General features: G+C 35.9%; 1 protein-coding gene across 3 annotated transcripts in view; it reads left to right on the top strand.

The window, feature by feature from the left end:
- The window catches only part of LOC118019659 (probable JmjC domain-containing histone demethylation protein 2C), a 341,719-nt gene that overhangs the window by 124,131 nt on the left and 200,893 nt on the right, over positions 1-16,695 (top strand). For all 3 annotated transcript variants that reach the window (XM_035019066.1, XM_035019042.1, XM_035019051.1), the window contains exon 2: positions 16,389-16,553. Coding sequence is in view for 2 of the 3 variants with exons in the window: in XM_035019042.1 (XP_034874933.1) it covers positions 16,389-16,553 (165 nt within the window). In the remaining variant the exon portion in view is untranslated. The remainder of the gene's footprint in view (positions 1-16,388; positions 16,554-16,695) is intronic.

The raw sequence follows: 16,695 nt of genomic DNA, 5'->3' as shown, positions 1-16,695 counted from the left end.
TTTGGTGTCCAGTAGCATGGTAAATGGTTTTCCACGCCCTCACTTTCAATCTAGGGGTGTCTTTGGGTCTAAAATGAGTCTCTTGCAGACAGCATATCGATGGGTCTTGTTTTTTTATCCAATCTGATAGCCTGTGTCTTTTGATTGGGGCATTTAGCCCATTTACATTCAGGGTAACTATTGAAAGATATGAATTTAGTGCCATTGTATTGCCTGTAAGGTGACTGTTACTGTGTATTGTCTGTGTTCCTTTCTGGTCTATGTTGCTTTTAGGGTCTCTCTTTGCTTAGAGGACCCCTTTCAATATTTCTTGTAGGGCTGGTTTCGTGTCTGCAAATTCCTTTAGTTTTTGTTTGTCCTGGAAGCTTTTTATCTCTCCCTTCTATTTTCAGTGTTTTTTAATTAGAGTAAAATTTACCTTTTCTTTCGTCAGCAGTTCTGAGGACAAATGCGTAGTGATGTAACTATTACCACAATCAACATGTAGAATAGTTCAGTCACTTTGCCACAAAATTTCCTTTTGCTATCACTCCTTTGTAGTCAAACCTTTAAATCCCTTCCACTCTTCTTAACCCTGGACAACTAATAATTCTCAATCGTTCTTGTTTCGACTTTCACTGAATGTCATATGAAGAGGATTATACAATATGTATGTAGCCTTTTGAGTCAGGTTTCTTTCAGTTATCTAAAAGCATTTGAGATTTATCCATATTTTCGTTTGTTCCTTTTTACTGCTGAGGAGTATTTCATTATACGTACGGGCCTACCATGGTTTGTTCCTCCATTCCCAATTCATGTTGTTTCTAGCTTTTGTCTTTTAAAAATAGAACTGCTATAGGGCACCTGGGTGGCTCAGTTGGTTAAGCGACTGCCTTCGGCTCAGGTCATGATCCTGAAGTCCCGGGATCGAGTCCCGCATCAGGCTCCCTGCTCAGCAGGGAGTCTGCTTCTCCCTCTGATCCTCCCCCATCTCATGCTCTCTCTCTCTGTCTCATTCTCTCTCTCAAATAAATAAATAAAAATCTTAAAAAAAAAAAAACTGCTATATACATTCTTATTCAGATTTTTGTGTAAATGTAAATTTTCATTTCATACGACTGAAATTTTAGCCACTCTAGGTATGTAATGGTATCTCATTGTGGTTTTTATTGGCATTTCTCTAACGACTAATTATTTTGAGTATCTTTTCATGTGCTTATTTGACATCTGTATATCTTCTTTGGTGAAGTATCTGTTCAAATCTTATCCCATGGTTTTTGATTAGTTTTATTTTTGTTGAATTTTTTAAGTTTTTTGTATATTCTGGATACTAGTCTTTTTTCAAATGTTTTATTATAGTCTGTGGCTTATTCTTTCATTTTCTTAAAGTCTTCCACAAGAAATTTTTTTTTTTTTAATTTTGATGACATCTAATTCATCACATTTTTTCTTTTATGGTTTGTGCTTTTGAAATCCTTTCTAAGAATTTTTTGCCTAACCCAAAGTCAGGAAGAATTTCTTCAAAAAGTGTTACCTTTTATGTTTAAATCTGTAACTATTTGGGTCTAATTTTTGTATATAGTATGAAATACAGATTGAAGTTCATTTTTTTTGCACATGAATGCAGCATTTGTTGAAAAGAATATCTCCTTTGAATTGGATTTTCATTTGTCAAAAATCATTTACCAGTTTTATATTGATTCTGTTTCTAGATTTTATTCTCTTGTATTGATTTGTGTGTCTATGTTTTTGGCAATATCACACTCTCTTTACTATATTACTATAGCTTTATAGTGAGTCTTGAAACCAAACAGTGTGAGTCCTCCAACTTTTTGTTGTTCAAAATTGTTTGTGCCCTTCCCATGTAAATTTTAGAGTCTGCAAAAATTCTACAGGGATTTTGATTGGAATTGCATATAGATCAATTTAGGGAAGAATTTACTTTTTAATATTGAGTCTTTCAATTAATGAACACAATGTATCTGTCCATGTATTGGGACCTTCAGTTTCTTTTATCAGTGTCTTAACAATTCTCACATACACATCCTAAACGTATTTTGATAAATTTCTCCATATATTGTCTATTTTTTATTATCTTAAAATACTGCCAGCTGTTTTGATTAGGACCGGGAGTATGCAGCATTATACATGGTCTTCCCAAGACTCCTGCAATCAAAGTACCTCTCTCAGGTTTCTGGGTTCTGGTGCTTAGTCTCAGCTTCAGTCAGAGGTCATTCTTTATCAAATTAGATTACTGGCCCGCCCTAATAAAAAGAATCCTTTGTATATTTTTTACTTCTTTTAAGGATATAGGTATATTTAGTCAGAATATACATACAGCCTCAAAGGTACAGATTTTTTTTTTTTGAGATAAGGGATATTCCTCATGTATTTTTCTCATATTTTTAAACTCATACTTTTATCTGCAAGAGGGAACTAACCTTTACAGTTGAAGGAAGGTAAAACCATAATGGTAACCAGGTTACCATGGCTCAAAAAAAAAATGACTCCAAAAGAGTTATAATAGTGAATTCAGTTCCCCACCACTTGAGACCAAGCCAGTTCTGTTCTTCATTCCTTATTTTCTAAATTGGATCAGTACCATTAACTGACATAATTTAGTTGAAAATATACAAATAATTTCAATATAGACTACTAAATGCATTGGTAGACCCTTGAGTGCATTGCAAGATGATAGAGACCAGTGGCTCAGTTCAAGTGATAGAAAATTGTTTTTGAGAACCAGACTTCTGAAGTGTTTCTTGAAGCCAGGAAGTTCAGAGACCTGATAAGAGACTATGTAAGGTTCAGGTTGAGTTGAAAAAGGGGTGGACTCCAGATACTGAGTGGTATCCTTAATCAGTATTTGCTGAATGAATGAATGGTTGGTAGACATTATAAATGGAATGCTTAAGGTAAATGTGAAAGCAGGGACAGAAGGAAATAATAGATTTTTAAAGATTTCTGATGGGGCGTCTGGGTGGCTCAGTTGGTTAAGCGCCCAACTCTTGATTTCAACTCAGGTCATGATCTCAGGTTGTGAGATCAAACCCCATGTGGGGCTCCACGCTGGGTATGGAGCCTGCTTAAGATTCTCTCTCTCCCTCTCCCTCCCTCCCTCTCTAAAAAAAAAAAGAAAAAAAGATTTCTGAGATGGAGTAGTTCCGGAGGATGACAAGGTCTAGAGAGATTGTATAAAAGTGAAAAGTCACTGTGGTTGAGAAATTCAGAAAACTTGGAGGCTCAGTTATGGTATTAAAACTATGAATAACTTAATAAAGGGAAACTTTGTCTCTTTTTAAAACAGTATTTCATCTCTTTTTATTTGATCCCTTTTGACTCCTGTTGATTGTAAAAGAATTTCTCAATGAAGAAATCCTTGATATAGTCAAATAACTTGAGTACCAAAAATGGAAGTAGTTGATCACATCCCTTTCTGAGGCTCTCTTCTATCCATTGTAAGGGTTAGGATATACCTAAATGGAGATTCCATAAATCATCTGTCCTATTTCAAAATAATCTTGGCATGCAAGATCCCCTGAAATGTAAGGCCAACACAAGTATGACTCTTTCAAGTAGATTCTAGGCATTATTTTTAAATACTAATAAGTTAAAAAAAATGAAAAAGGCCATCAGAATGAAATAACTTTTTATTCAGTGTCAGAATTCTACTAGTATTTAATTAAATACTACCAGTATATATTATTAAAAGGTAATTAGACAGGGGCACCTGGGTGGCTCAGTTGTTAAGCGTCTGCCTTCGGCTCAGGTCATGATCCCAGGGTCCTGGGATTGAGCCCCGCATCGGGCTCCCTGCTTGGCGGGAAGCCTGCTTCTCCCTCTGCCACTCCCCCTGCTTGTGTTCCCTCTCTCGCTGTGTCTTTCTCTGTCAAATAAATAAATAAAATCTTTAAAAAAAAAAAAAGGTAATTAGACCTTCTTTAATACTTCTGTACTTTTTTTTTTTTTAAGGTTTTATTTATTTATTTATTTGACAGAGAGAGGGGGAACATAAGCAGGGGGAGTGGGAGCGAGAGAAGCAGGCTTCCCACCGAGCAGGGAGCCCAATGCGGGGCTCGATCTCAGGACCCTGAGATCTTGACCTGAGCTGAAGGCAGTCACTTAACCAACTGAGCCACCCAGGCGCCCCAATACTTCTGTACTTTCAGCCAAGTGCAATATTCAATACCTGAATTTTTATTTGGACAGTTATACATGGTTTTTCCTCCCAACCTGAGGTCTGAAGACAGTGCCAGCATAAAGTGTTATAGCAAGTATTGGGGAACAAAATTTCAGCCACCAGGCTCTTGAGACTTCAGTAGTACTTAGGCATTTAAGTCATCCAATATTATAATTTAACAAATTTTTTATTGTGGTACTACAATATCTGCTGTCTGAATAAGGACATGTATACTAAGGTCAAGCACCCATTTTGAGGTAGATATTTATTTTTTCTATCTCAGAAAGAAAACTCTTGAGATTCCAAGTCTTTTTTTTTTTTAATTGAGAACTGGGGCCTACCATTTTTGTCAAGCATTTTAGACAATTAGAATTACTCTAGGCTAAGGAGAATGACCTAATTATGTTTCATTCCTATCATATGCTTTACCGATTTTATACTTGTTCAGGGATAATAGGTGTGACTACAAAGGGCCATTGCAAAGCCAGAGTTAGGTGTCTCACCCATATATGCTGTGTACCAAGACACAATTGTTACCACAGATCCTTGGTGCTTAGCTAGGGGAGATCGTGTGGACTTCCTGACATCTCAGTTTCTTTGATCTTCAGTTGAATCTGAAACCATACAAATTTCCTGGGCCGTCAAATTGTCTTTCACATGTTTTTGGGAAGAGAGAGCTCTGTGTGTGTGCGTGTGCATGCGAGCGCACGTGTATGTGTGTTACGTAGACATAAAGAGTATAACCTATGGAGAAAAGATCAAAATGTGGACCACACCTTTGCTTATTTGACCTATCTTTAGGCCCTCTACCTATATTAGGCTCTAGAAAATCCATTGCTGGATCTGTATTAAAATGTAAAGACAAATTGTTGTACCTTTGGAGCTAACTAACTTTTGGCTTCAAAAACAAGGTAATAGATTTATAATTCTACTTCTCTTTCCCCATCAAGGGTACTGTGGCTATAGTTAGGTTTTATTATGAATAATGTTGAGTCTTAATGGTTTGTCTATACCTTGCATCCCTTGGATTCTTTAAGGATATTGTATTAGTTCCTTAATGTATGTAAATGTGCATTATGAAGGGCATTGAACTGCATAGAGCCCCTGTTCTGTAGTCATTTTCCATCCTCAGTTCTTTTCTTTTAATATATGAACTGATTATAAACCTTGTGACACTAAAATCTCATTTTCACACAAGTAACTTGTTTCCTGATTACTTTAAATGAATGCATTACATGCAATATCACAGCCCATTTTTATAAAAAGAATAAACTCTTTTTTTAATTAATAAGCTTTATTTTTTTAGAACAGTTTTAAGTTCGCAGCAGAATTTGATGGAAAGTACAGAGTTTCTGTATACCTCACCACACTCAAACCCCTTCCAGTTTTCCCTTATTATTAACTTCTTACAACTGATGAGGCAATACTTATGTGTTACTATTAACTAAAGTTCATAATTTACATTATGGTTTACTCTTTGTGTTGTATAATTCTGTGAGTTTTGACAGAGGCATAGTGTGTCATTGGTCAGCCTATAAAGTATCATATACAGTTGTTACATTGTCCAGAAAAATCCCCTGTGCTCCAAATATATCCTCTTCCCCACCAGCAAATCATTGACAACTACTGATCTTTTTGTTGTCCCCTTAATTTTGCCTTTTGCAGAACTTCATATGGTTGGATTATAGTATATAGCCTTTCAGAGTAACTTCCTTAACTTAGCAATATGTATTTTTATGCATTCATGTCCTCATGGCTTGATAGTCTTGAGAGTCCTTTCTTTCTTTCTTTTTTAAAAAGATTTTATTTATTTATTTATTTGACAGAGAGAGCACAAGCAGGGGGAGCAGCAGGCAGAGGGAGAGGGAGAAACAGGCTCCCCGCTGAGCAAGAAGTCCAACGCGGGGCTCAATCCCAGGACCCTGGGATCATGACCTGAGCCGAAGGCAGACACTTAACCAGCTAAGCCACCCAGGCACCCCGAGAGTTCATTTTCATTTCTTTCTATTGCTGAGTAGTATTTATTATATGGATGCACCACAACTTGTTTTTTCACCTGTTGAAAGACATTTTGGTTGCTTCCAAATTTTGGTGATAATGAGTAAAGCTGGCAATAGGTATTATAGAATATAAGTATTAGCCATTTACATGAAAGTTTTCTAAGATACATTTCTGCATCATCATAGATGATTATTCTGGATATAAATTTAGACTTTTCCTGTGTCATTCATAGGAGAGATAGACATTAAATATATACAGACCTATTTCATTTGTGTCAGCTGGTGCAAAGACAAGATATATGTTGCTATGAAAGTATATATAGAAGATTTTTAACCTTTTACATATCATTTTTAATTAAATACCCATTGAATATTGAATTATAATATGATGATACTACGTTAGGACCAATTTTGAGTCCTAGGGTAAAAGATTTTCTAAAGTCTTTGTGGAACTTTTCATAGTTCTTAAGAGTACTATGGAAGCATGTCCTAAGAGTCTCTCTCCTGTTTTGCTTTTATAATCTGCTTTGCACTTGGAAACTAGATAGTATAATTTATCTTTATCTGTATACTAGTGTCAGCGCGTTCTGAGTGAAGATGAGATGATTCACCTTTGGGTAAACTGCATTTGCCTTTAGTGAATAGAATTTGTAACATCTTTCTTGACTCATTAGGAGCCTTTTGGCCATTTTCATTCTACTGTATTTCAGATAGATAGTAATACTATTACCTACATGCCAATATTATATTTAGAACTCAGTATTCCCTCAAATATATTTGTTTCTGCCTAAAAATACACTTTTTTTAGTATTTAGTTGTCTTCATTAATAAGTAGCATGTTTCTCTATCCCAAATAATAACTGTTTTATAAATACATATTTGAACAATCACATCAAGAATCAGAAGCATATTTTAATCTTACTAATTTGTTACTAATGCCCAGTACTGAGTTCTTTGTAAATAATATAAACAAAGGGCATTTACTACTACTTTACAATATTATAAAAAAATCTTTATTTCTGTGGTAACTTTCTAAGAAACCTATTGCAGAAGGTAAATTGAAGGAATTAAAAATATAAAAACTAGAAACCAGAAGTAATTTTTAGTAGTGTGAAAATAAGAAACAAATACCTGATTTTTTATGTAAAATATCAATGAGATATGTTTTACCTGTGGCCAGCTCTTCTTTGAAAAGTTATTTAACTGGGGGCGCCTGGTGGCTCCATCGGTTGAGTGACCAACTCTTGATTTCTGCTCAGGTCATGATCTCAGGGTCCTGGAATCAAGCCCCAGCATGTTCAGTGGGGAGTCTGCTTGAGGATTGTCTCCCTCTACACCCCCCCCACATGTGCTCTCTCTCTCTCAAATCTTTTAAAAATGTTTTTTAAAAAAGAAAAGTTGGGCTTCCTGGGTGGCTCAGTCGTTAAGCGTCTGCCTTCGGCTCGGGTCATGATCCCAGAGTCCTGGGATCCAGTCCCACATTGGGCTCCCTGCTCAGCGGGAAGCCTGCTTCTCCCTCTCCCACTCCCCCTGCTTGTGTTCCCTCTCTCGCTGTGTCTCTCTCTGTCAAATAAATAAATAAAATCTTTAAAAAAAATAAAAAGAAAAAAAGAAAAGTTATTTAACTGGAACAGCAAATCTGTAAAGAAGAATATCACAGTGATGGTTTTGCATTGCCTTAGCTATCAGATGGATTAACTGCCTATTACATTGTCTTCTTAGGCTCAATTAATGAACGACCACATGGCTATGCCCAGGAACATGGTATAGTCCCTGTTATATACTGTGGAAGGAAAGTCCCTAATTCTTTTCCGCAGGCAGAAAAAGAAGCACTTGATATTTTTCTAATATGCTATAATATTTAGAAAACCTCCTAATGCAGAGGAAGGAGGTGGAAATGTTCATCCTTCTTAATTCATCCTCACCACTGATTTTTATCATATTCCAGTAATTTACAGTGTCTTAATTGTCCAATCCAGTGGGGTTTTTTTAAATTTGTCTGTAGCCTTTGAAGATGTTAACTTGCCTCTTCATATGAAACTTACCTTCTTGATTGGAATAGTACCTTCTCTACAGGTTATACTTTGTTTTCCTTCTCAGTTGTGTTCATTTGTTTCTTTTCCTTTGGTAGCCTGTAAGTTTTGAGATTTTATATGCTTTTATGTTCTTTCCTATGAATTTCTCATTGTCCACATTTTCTCTAATCCAAATTTCATTTCCTGTATCCTAAACCCAGACAACCTTTGCTCTAGGTAAGTTAGAATATTCTGAGTGTGCTTGATTTTCATGCCTGTAAACATAGTATTCCCCCCCACCTTTTTTTTTCATCTGTGAGATCCTGCTTATTTCTTCAAATCCTACTTAAATGTCACTTATTGGGGCACCTGGGTGGCTCAGTCGTTAGGCGTCTGCCTTGGGCTCGGGTCATGATCCCCGGGGTCCTGGGATCAGGCCCCATATCGGGCTCCCTGCTTGGCGGGAGGCCTGCTTCTCCCTCTCCCACCCCACCTGCTTGTGCTCTCTCTCTGTCAAATAAATAAATACAATCTTAAAAAAAAAAATGTTACTTACGTCATGTAGATTTTCCCAGTTTATCCAGGCTATATTTGTTACTATCTCCTCTAAGCTATTAAAGTAATACTCTGCATATTTGTATTATCCCACTCATTACACTGATTTTATTGAATGTCTATAGCCATACTAAACTATGAAATCTTAAAATCATAAATGGTACCTTATTCAATCTTTTATTCTTGTGTCCAGAATTACGGCTGACACATAGTAGGCACTCAGATACCTTTTCAAGAATTGTAAGCATGTGTGCATGAATGATTGCATGAAACAAAGATGTTTTAAGAACATATTTATAGTAATATATCAAAATAGGAACTGAATGTCATTTTTTATAGCCACAGTGTATATTTGAGTAAATTGCAACATATATTTTTACCACATACATATGAAAACAAATGGTTGTAAAGCAGTTGGTAAATAATATATGTAATTAGAATCCTAGAGATCAAATAACTTATCCTAGATACTAAGAATTTAAATAACATCAAAAATATCAATGTTTGGCAAAACAGGGAGTAGAATCTATGAATTAGGGTTATTTTTTGACTCTGTCAACAGTGTTTGCCATAGACAAGCTGTTTAAAAAGACTTCTTTTTTTTTTTTTAAAGATTTTATTTATTTATTTGACAGAGAGAAACACAGCGAGAGAGGGAACACAAGCAGGGGAGTGGGAGAGGGAGAAGCAGGCTCCCCGCTGATCAGAGAGCCCGATGTGGGGCTCGATCCCAGGACCCTGGGATCATGACCTGAGCCGAAGGCAGACGCTTAACGACTGAGCCACCCAGGCACCCCTGTTTAAAAAGACTTCTAAATTAAAGTCAGACTTTATCAGTTTTTGCTCAGTTTTTTATGTGTTCAAACATTATTCTCTAAAATGTTTAAGTATTTTGGTAGACATTTTACCTTCCTGATTGTGAATTTCTTAGAGCCCAACCTGTAATGGAAACTACACTTTCAAATTCTATAAATAGGATAATTAAATGGTATGCATTATAATATGCACATTCATTTTTAAAAAGTAAAATGTGAGTAGATATATTTCACAAATAAGTTTTTAAATCAGTTATCTTTTACTAAAATTTAAGTTTTTCCATAGAAATAATGTTTTAAACATTGTTTATGTTCTCTAGTCAGCCAGCCTAAAGTACATTGATCCCACAGAAATAAGTGAAGTGTAATATTAAAACCACATGTTGTAATATTATTGTAAAATATTATTCTGCTCTTTTATTCTGCACCTGTAACATTGTTTCATTGGAATTATATATTCTAACTTTAAATGGATGATTTTAGGAATACCTCTTTTCCTGTCTGTCATTCCCCTTCTCAATTCTTTTACAAAAGGAAGGAACAAAGCCTCTCGTACCTGGGACAGAAATATCTGAAAGGAGTGACTGGATCTGGAGTCAGTAGCAGTAATAGTGGCAGAAAAGATTTGTTGGTTGGGTGATTGAAAATACAAATTTTCAAAACTGTGGAGCACTCGCACTGAGTTTAAGAGGCTAATAATCAACTGCTAGGAAAGAGAAGTCAAAAGCTAATATATACTTAGAAGATGATTGATATTCATGTTGTCTCATAAGATTTCCAACTTACTTTAAAAATTACTCCTAGGAACTGGAATTATATATACATTATGGGAGCCTCAGTATTTGACCTCTTTTCTATAAAAACAGTATACTTAGTATAATCTCTAATCATGCCTCAAAAGATCAAAACCAGAATCTGAGCCTTTTTCTAAATAAATTATGTTGGAGATTTATTAACAAGCATTTGTAATATGTAGGACTTTGCATTTAACTTGGATTTTTCTTCCCTGGATTTTTTAGTTGCTGTCCCTCTCCTTTAAACTCTCTAGTTAGATCCTCATATCTTCAGATTTGTAAACTACTCTTAGGCATCCCTTTTTTCATAACCTATAGAAAACCTTTCTTCATTGATTTACTCTCATGCTTTAAAAGCATTCTCAGAATTTGAGTTCCTGGAAGGTTTTTTCCTTTTTGTTTGGGCAAGCTGCTTCTCTCTCTCTTTCACTTTTTCAAATGTCTTGAAATTATTCTTCTGTCTGTCAAGCCGCCTTATGCTAAAAAACTGAACTGCTGATAGTTTTCTTCCTCCTGAGCCATTCAGCAGTTCTTAGTTTGTTCTGTGATGCTATTGAAAGAAACAGAGAACTAAATGAGGTGTTTTCATTTGTGTATCATTATTTACATTAATTGTCTAAAAGGACTTTACTGTGTTATATTTTAAATCTCATAAATTTAATGCCAGATTTATGGGCGCCTGGGTGGCTCAGTCGTTAAGCGTCTGCCTTCGGCTCAGGTCATGATCCTGGGGTCCAGGGATCGAGTCCCACATCAGGCTCCCTGCTTGGCGGGAGGCCTGCTTCTCCCTTTCCCACTCCCCCTGCTTGTGTTCCTGCTCTCGCTGTCTCTCTCTGTCAAATAAATAAAATCTTTAAAAAAAAAAATTTAATGCCAGATTTAAAATTTATTTTTTATAGATTTTATTTATTATTTATTTACGAGAGAGTGAGTGGGAGGAGGGACAGAGCGAGAGGGAAAGAGACAATCCAAAGCAGACTCTGTGCTGAGTGGAGCCAGACGTGAAATCACAACCTGAGCCAAAATCAAGAGTCATGTGCTTAATGGACTCAGCCACCCAGGTGCCCCCACATTTAAAAGTTTTCAGTATTTGGGAAGAGATGACCAGGTTTTAGGCCCCCCACCCCATTGGTTATCACCAAATTATTTATATAGATTTGTAGATGGATAAATCTTATGGAAAAACTAGTCCATTTTTCTCCCATATTGCTATTTTATAGAGCAATATTTTATGAGATATCTCATAATTGGAGATTTTATGGACAAATGGGGAAAATCTCATGGTATTATCTCTCTTACTAATAATGGACAGTGAACATTGGCATTATTAAAAACCTTGAGAAGACTTCTGATAAAATTAGACATTTGTAACTTACTAGTCCATGATTGTTCATAACTTATCTGGCTTACGTAATGCCTTTTTATATGAAAAGAAATGATTCTATAATGTAGACTATAGTTTGAGGAATGTTAATATAGTCTAATGCTTTTATTTTTAACACAAAAGATTCTTTAGAGGCTAAGTTGTTTTAGCTCATCACCATTCTCACATGACATCATGCAGATCACTCTTACTGTTAGAGTGCATAAAAAGGTGAGGCCCATGGTGTACCACGCTGGTGTGATAATATTAGTATTATTATTGATACCAAGGTAAAAATAACTGAATTTGTTTTTATCACTTGATTTTATAGTGGCAATAGTTGTGTAATTTTAATTTTCTTTATAAATATCAGTGAAAATAGTATATTGTGAGAGAATACAAGCTTTCTTATTGGTCATTGTTTTTATTTCATAGTTCTAGGAAAATAGGGATTTTCCTAGGACCTTTCAAAAATTTTGTGATAATTATTGATGAATTTTAGCTCCAAAAATGCCCATCATAGTAATCTGAAATATTTTTTCAAATTGGTGCATTAGTAGATTTTTATATAGCTAATATTTTTACTGTTCCCACATTACCTTTCCCAAATTAACTGTATAACATTTGCAGATAAAGATTGTGGCTTACTGAGAGGTCCTAAAATAAAGTGGCAGGGCTGAAATTACAATTTAGATAAAAATAATAATTCTCAGCTTTAATATGCTATTATTTTGGTATGTGTAAGTTGAATGTAGGTGTCCAAGTGACCAGAATCCATTTGCCATTTTCAAGCAATCAAGCTATGTAGGAGAAAAGAGACATTCTCCATATAGATGATAATTGTGTTTGACGAGTTCATTTTTTATTTTTTATTTTTAAGATTTTATTTTTATTTGAGAGAGCATGAACAGGGTGGAAGGAGAGGCAGAGGAAGAGGGAGAAGCAGACTCTCCACTGAGCACTTAGGAGCCAGATGTGGGACTCTATCCCAGGACCCCAAGATTATGACCTGAGCTGAAGTCAGATGCTTAACTGATTGAACCACCTAGGCACCCTGTGTTTGAAGGGTTTCAAGGTTAGGTTAGTTTTAATGGACCACATAACAGAAACTGCATCACATGACTGCTGCTTATACTTCCTTCATCTTGCTAGTAGTTCTTCTGACAGTCTAACAGCTTTTCTTTCAGTGTCTGCTTTATACATATAGAGAACAGAGAATTTGTGCATGTTGAGATCTGTTGTAGAAGACATGTATTAAAAGAGATATGTGATAGTCTTTTAATTATCTAGCGACCAGTTCTTCAAAATCACTGTTTTGTATCTTGGGCTAAAAAAAGTATTTACCACATGTTCACTATGAAATAATTTTTTTTTTGAAATAATTATTTTTAATGATTATTTTGCTGAGCCTTTTTCTCAGATCATATTCACTCTTATGGTAATCACCACAATATCCATAGCTATTAATTCTTGATGTATATCTCTTATTTCTGAATTCCCAGTGTTCCTAATGATAGGCTCTAATATGCAATCAGAAGTGTTTACTGAGTGAAATCTTCCTTTTCTTTTTTTCTACATAATTATGAATGCAGTGATTAATTAGTAAATGAAACAACTGTATTCATGTTGCATTTAGGACCTTTTTTCTTTTCTTTTCTTTCCTTTCTTTTTCTTTTTTTTGCAAATTAGTCATTTATTCATACTCATTATATGTTTTACGTGGTGCTGGGTTGTTAAAATATTTGCTGAGCACTTTAGTTTGTTAGGCACCATGCCAGATACCAGAGATGCAAAAAAAAAAAGATGAAGGCATACTAATCTTTACCCCCAAGGATCTCGTATCTTTAGTTAGTAAGAAGGAAATAAGCAGGCCGAAGGACCCAATAGAGGTGAACGAGGTGGGAGTCAGTATAAAGTAATATAAAACTAAACAACCGAGTTAGTATATATAGTGTTTTTGGTAGGTTTGCAGATTGATGGAAAGAAACTATGCCTCCCCAAACCTTACCCCACATACATACCAATACACCATAAGGGTAGATTAGTTACTCATTCAGTTAGCCAAGATACACAGTCTTACCTTTATTGGTGTAGAGAATCTAGCATGAGCACTGAGCATCCCTGCATGTCCTTGCGAGATATATCAAGCATGGGAAACCCTGACCACTCTTTACCTGGGCCATTTCTCAGAGCTGTGTTTGCAGTGAGCACCAATGAAGTATGAAGTAATAACTTCCTCCAAATAGCAGGCTTGCTTCTATTTATTATAAAAGGGGGGCCCCTCCACCCTCTCCCGGCACAGATCTGTGACACAGCTGTCTGAGTGCATAGGTATTCCTCTTCGGGCTCTGGGCATCCTTCCCATGGGTCTTAGGAGGCATGAGGGGTCAACACAAGCCACACACTTTCACTTGGCTGTAATAAAGTCCTGGGAGACTCCTGTCTTTTGCCAGAATCCACGAAACAATAACAGGCTAGCTTATTTTAGTGTCTGTCTATCTAACTATTGACATTCAAACACTTCACTGTTTTGATAATATGAAGGTAAGTTGGCTATACAGCAAAGGAAAAGAATTTCATTTCTTTGTCCCCAGGGTCCTAGTAGATTCCTAAAACTGTCAGTGACACTGTCCCTGCAAGATCAGCCATGAGTTTAGAAAGTTCACTTCATGCTGAAAACTTTAATTCTGTTATCAAGGGTTTTGCATCTGGAAGAATATACAATGAATTAATGCCATTTCTGATAGGGAAATGTTTAAAACCTTGGCTCTTCAGGTTCTTGACTGAAATATTTTGTCAGTAAGACCATATTATTGTCCATGAAGGGAAAACAAAGATAGCACTCAGGTTTTCCTGAGCATTGCTCTGCTTCAGTTTTCTGTAGTTTTCAAAAGCCCATTTGCACCACAATTTAGTGATTACATACTCTTACAAGATTTCAAGTGGTAGAGAAAATGGTATAGTTTGCAACTTGGCATAACATCAGGTGGATCTCAGCTCAACCCCTTAGGATGCATTTTTAGAAGAAGCCAACAGTTTTGTTGGCTCCTTCCTTGACTTGGGCTCCTGCTCTGAGTTGGCATAGATAACTAGGAATAGGTGTTAACTCCTTGAACAGTGTATTCTTCTTTCCCAATTCTAACAGGTAAGTATATCTAACTAGCTTCCTAATGAGCAGCAGCAGAAAGACCTCAAAACCAAACATAATACCAGTTTGTGTCCATGTTTAAAAGTCAGCAATTTCAAGAGTCAGGAGATACTTAATATTTACTAAGTACTTTGCATGTATGCAGCACTGTACTGGATACTGTAACAGCTTTACCCTCAGTGAGTTTGCAGCCATAATACAAAAATATTCTCATTATATTTGAAGAATATAGGGCAGAATCTGATTATATACTACATAAACTATATGAAAAATAACTGCTTATAGGAGTTCAAAGGTAAGTTTGAGTGAAAGTGGGGTTATAAACATTCTGGAAGAACTTCGGTGAGGGCAGAAGAACTAACAGGATTTAAATGAGGGGAAAGTGAAACACTTCAGATGTAAGGGAGCAGAAGATGGGCGGAAGAAGAAAACAAGAATGCCTCCAACAAAACTTATAATGTACTAGGGAAGACAGCTCTATGAAGAGAGCATCTTAGGTAGTGAATGAAAAAGGATGAAAGTGGGAGAAGGGGTTGAATGAATAGGTGTAAGAGAGTCAGCTTCGGTTTTCCAAATATTAACATCCTTGTTTCTGTTTTAGAGGAAAAGCTTTCAGGCTTTCACCATTGAGTATGCTGTTAGTTGAGGGTTTTTCAGTATTACCATCATTGTGTTGGAGTAGCTTCCTTTTATTCCTAATTGGAATATGTTTATCATGCAAAATGTTGAGCGTGTCTAATGCTTTTTCTGTGTCAAGCAAGATGATCATGTAGTATTTTTTCTTCCATTCTGGTATATGGAGGGTATATATGGTATATTGTACTGATTGACTGTTATATGTTGAACCATACTTGAATTGCCACCTGTCTCTATAAGTAAAGTTTTATTGGAACCAAGCCAAACCCATTTGTTTACATATTATCTGTGGCTGCTTTTGTACTATAAAATCAGAGGTAAACGGATATGACAGAGATCATATAGTTTGCAAAGCCTAAAATAGTTAATATTTCCCAACCTCTCCTTCTAGAATCATCAGTATCCACAGTCTTTAGTATGTCTTTAGTAGATATCAGCCAGTCTGTACTAACATTGTGTAATTTGCTTTTCTTAATAAATGTATGGTTTATCTTCTTGATATACAACAAGTAGGGAGTTCTAATATGGTTAATGAGAAAATTAGGTAAATAATGATTTTAAGAGAAATGTCAATTCAAATAATGTATTTGATAATGTTTTTTCTAATTCAACTTTGTGCCTTTATTTTAAAGTAACCTACTTGGGGGCCTCTTGGGTGGCATAGTTGGTTAAGCATCCAACTCTTGGTTTTGGCTCAGGTCACGATCTGAGCATTATGAAATCAAGCCCTGCATGGGGCTCCGCGCTCAGCTCAGAGTCTCCTTGAGACCTCCCTGTCCCTCTGCTCTCCCCCCCAGCTCTCTCTCTTTCTAAAATACATAAATAAATCTTTTAAAATACATATATGTATATATATATCACATTCTGCATTGCTCATGGAGTTTTACGTTTTCTTTTCTATAGGTTTATGTGGAATTTGATGATCTTGAATGGGATAAACGAGAGTGGGTTAAAGTATATGAAGATTTTTCAACTTTCTTGGTGGAATACCACTTAATCTGGGCCAGAAGGATCGACCCTAGCCAGACTCAGGGATCAAAGGGCAAACAAATTCAGTGGCCTGCATTGGTAAGATCTATACTTGTTTCATTAAACATTCTCAGTTGTTTAATTTAAAAGAACAGGAACTGAATGTAAGTTCAGATTTGTCTTGGTGATCATAGATTATTCCTGAAGAGGCTCTGAAGTATCTGGCAGAAATATCAAAATT

Source organism: Mirounga leonina, unplaced genomic scaffold, assembly GCF_011800145.1.
Source record: "Mirounga leonina isolate KUSES-001 unplaced genomic scaffold, KU_Mleo_1.0 Mir_108, whole genome shotgun sequence".
Lineage (NCBI taxonomy): Eukaryota > Metazoa > Chordata > Mammalia > Carnivora > Phocidae > Mirounga > Mirounga leonina.
The sequence above is the reverse complement of the archived record's forward strand: the minus strand, read 5'-3'. Positions and strand labels throughout refer to the sequence as shown.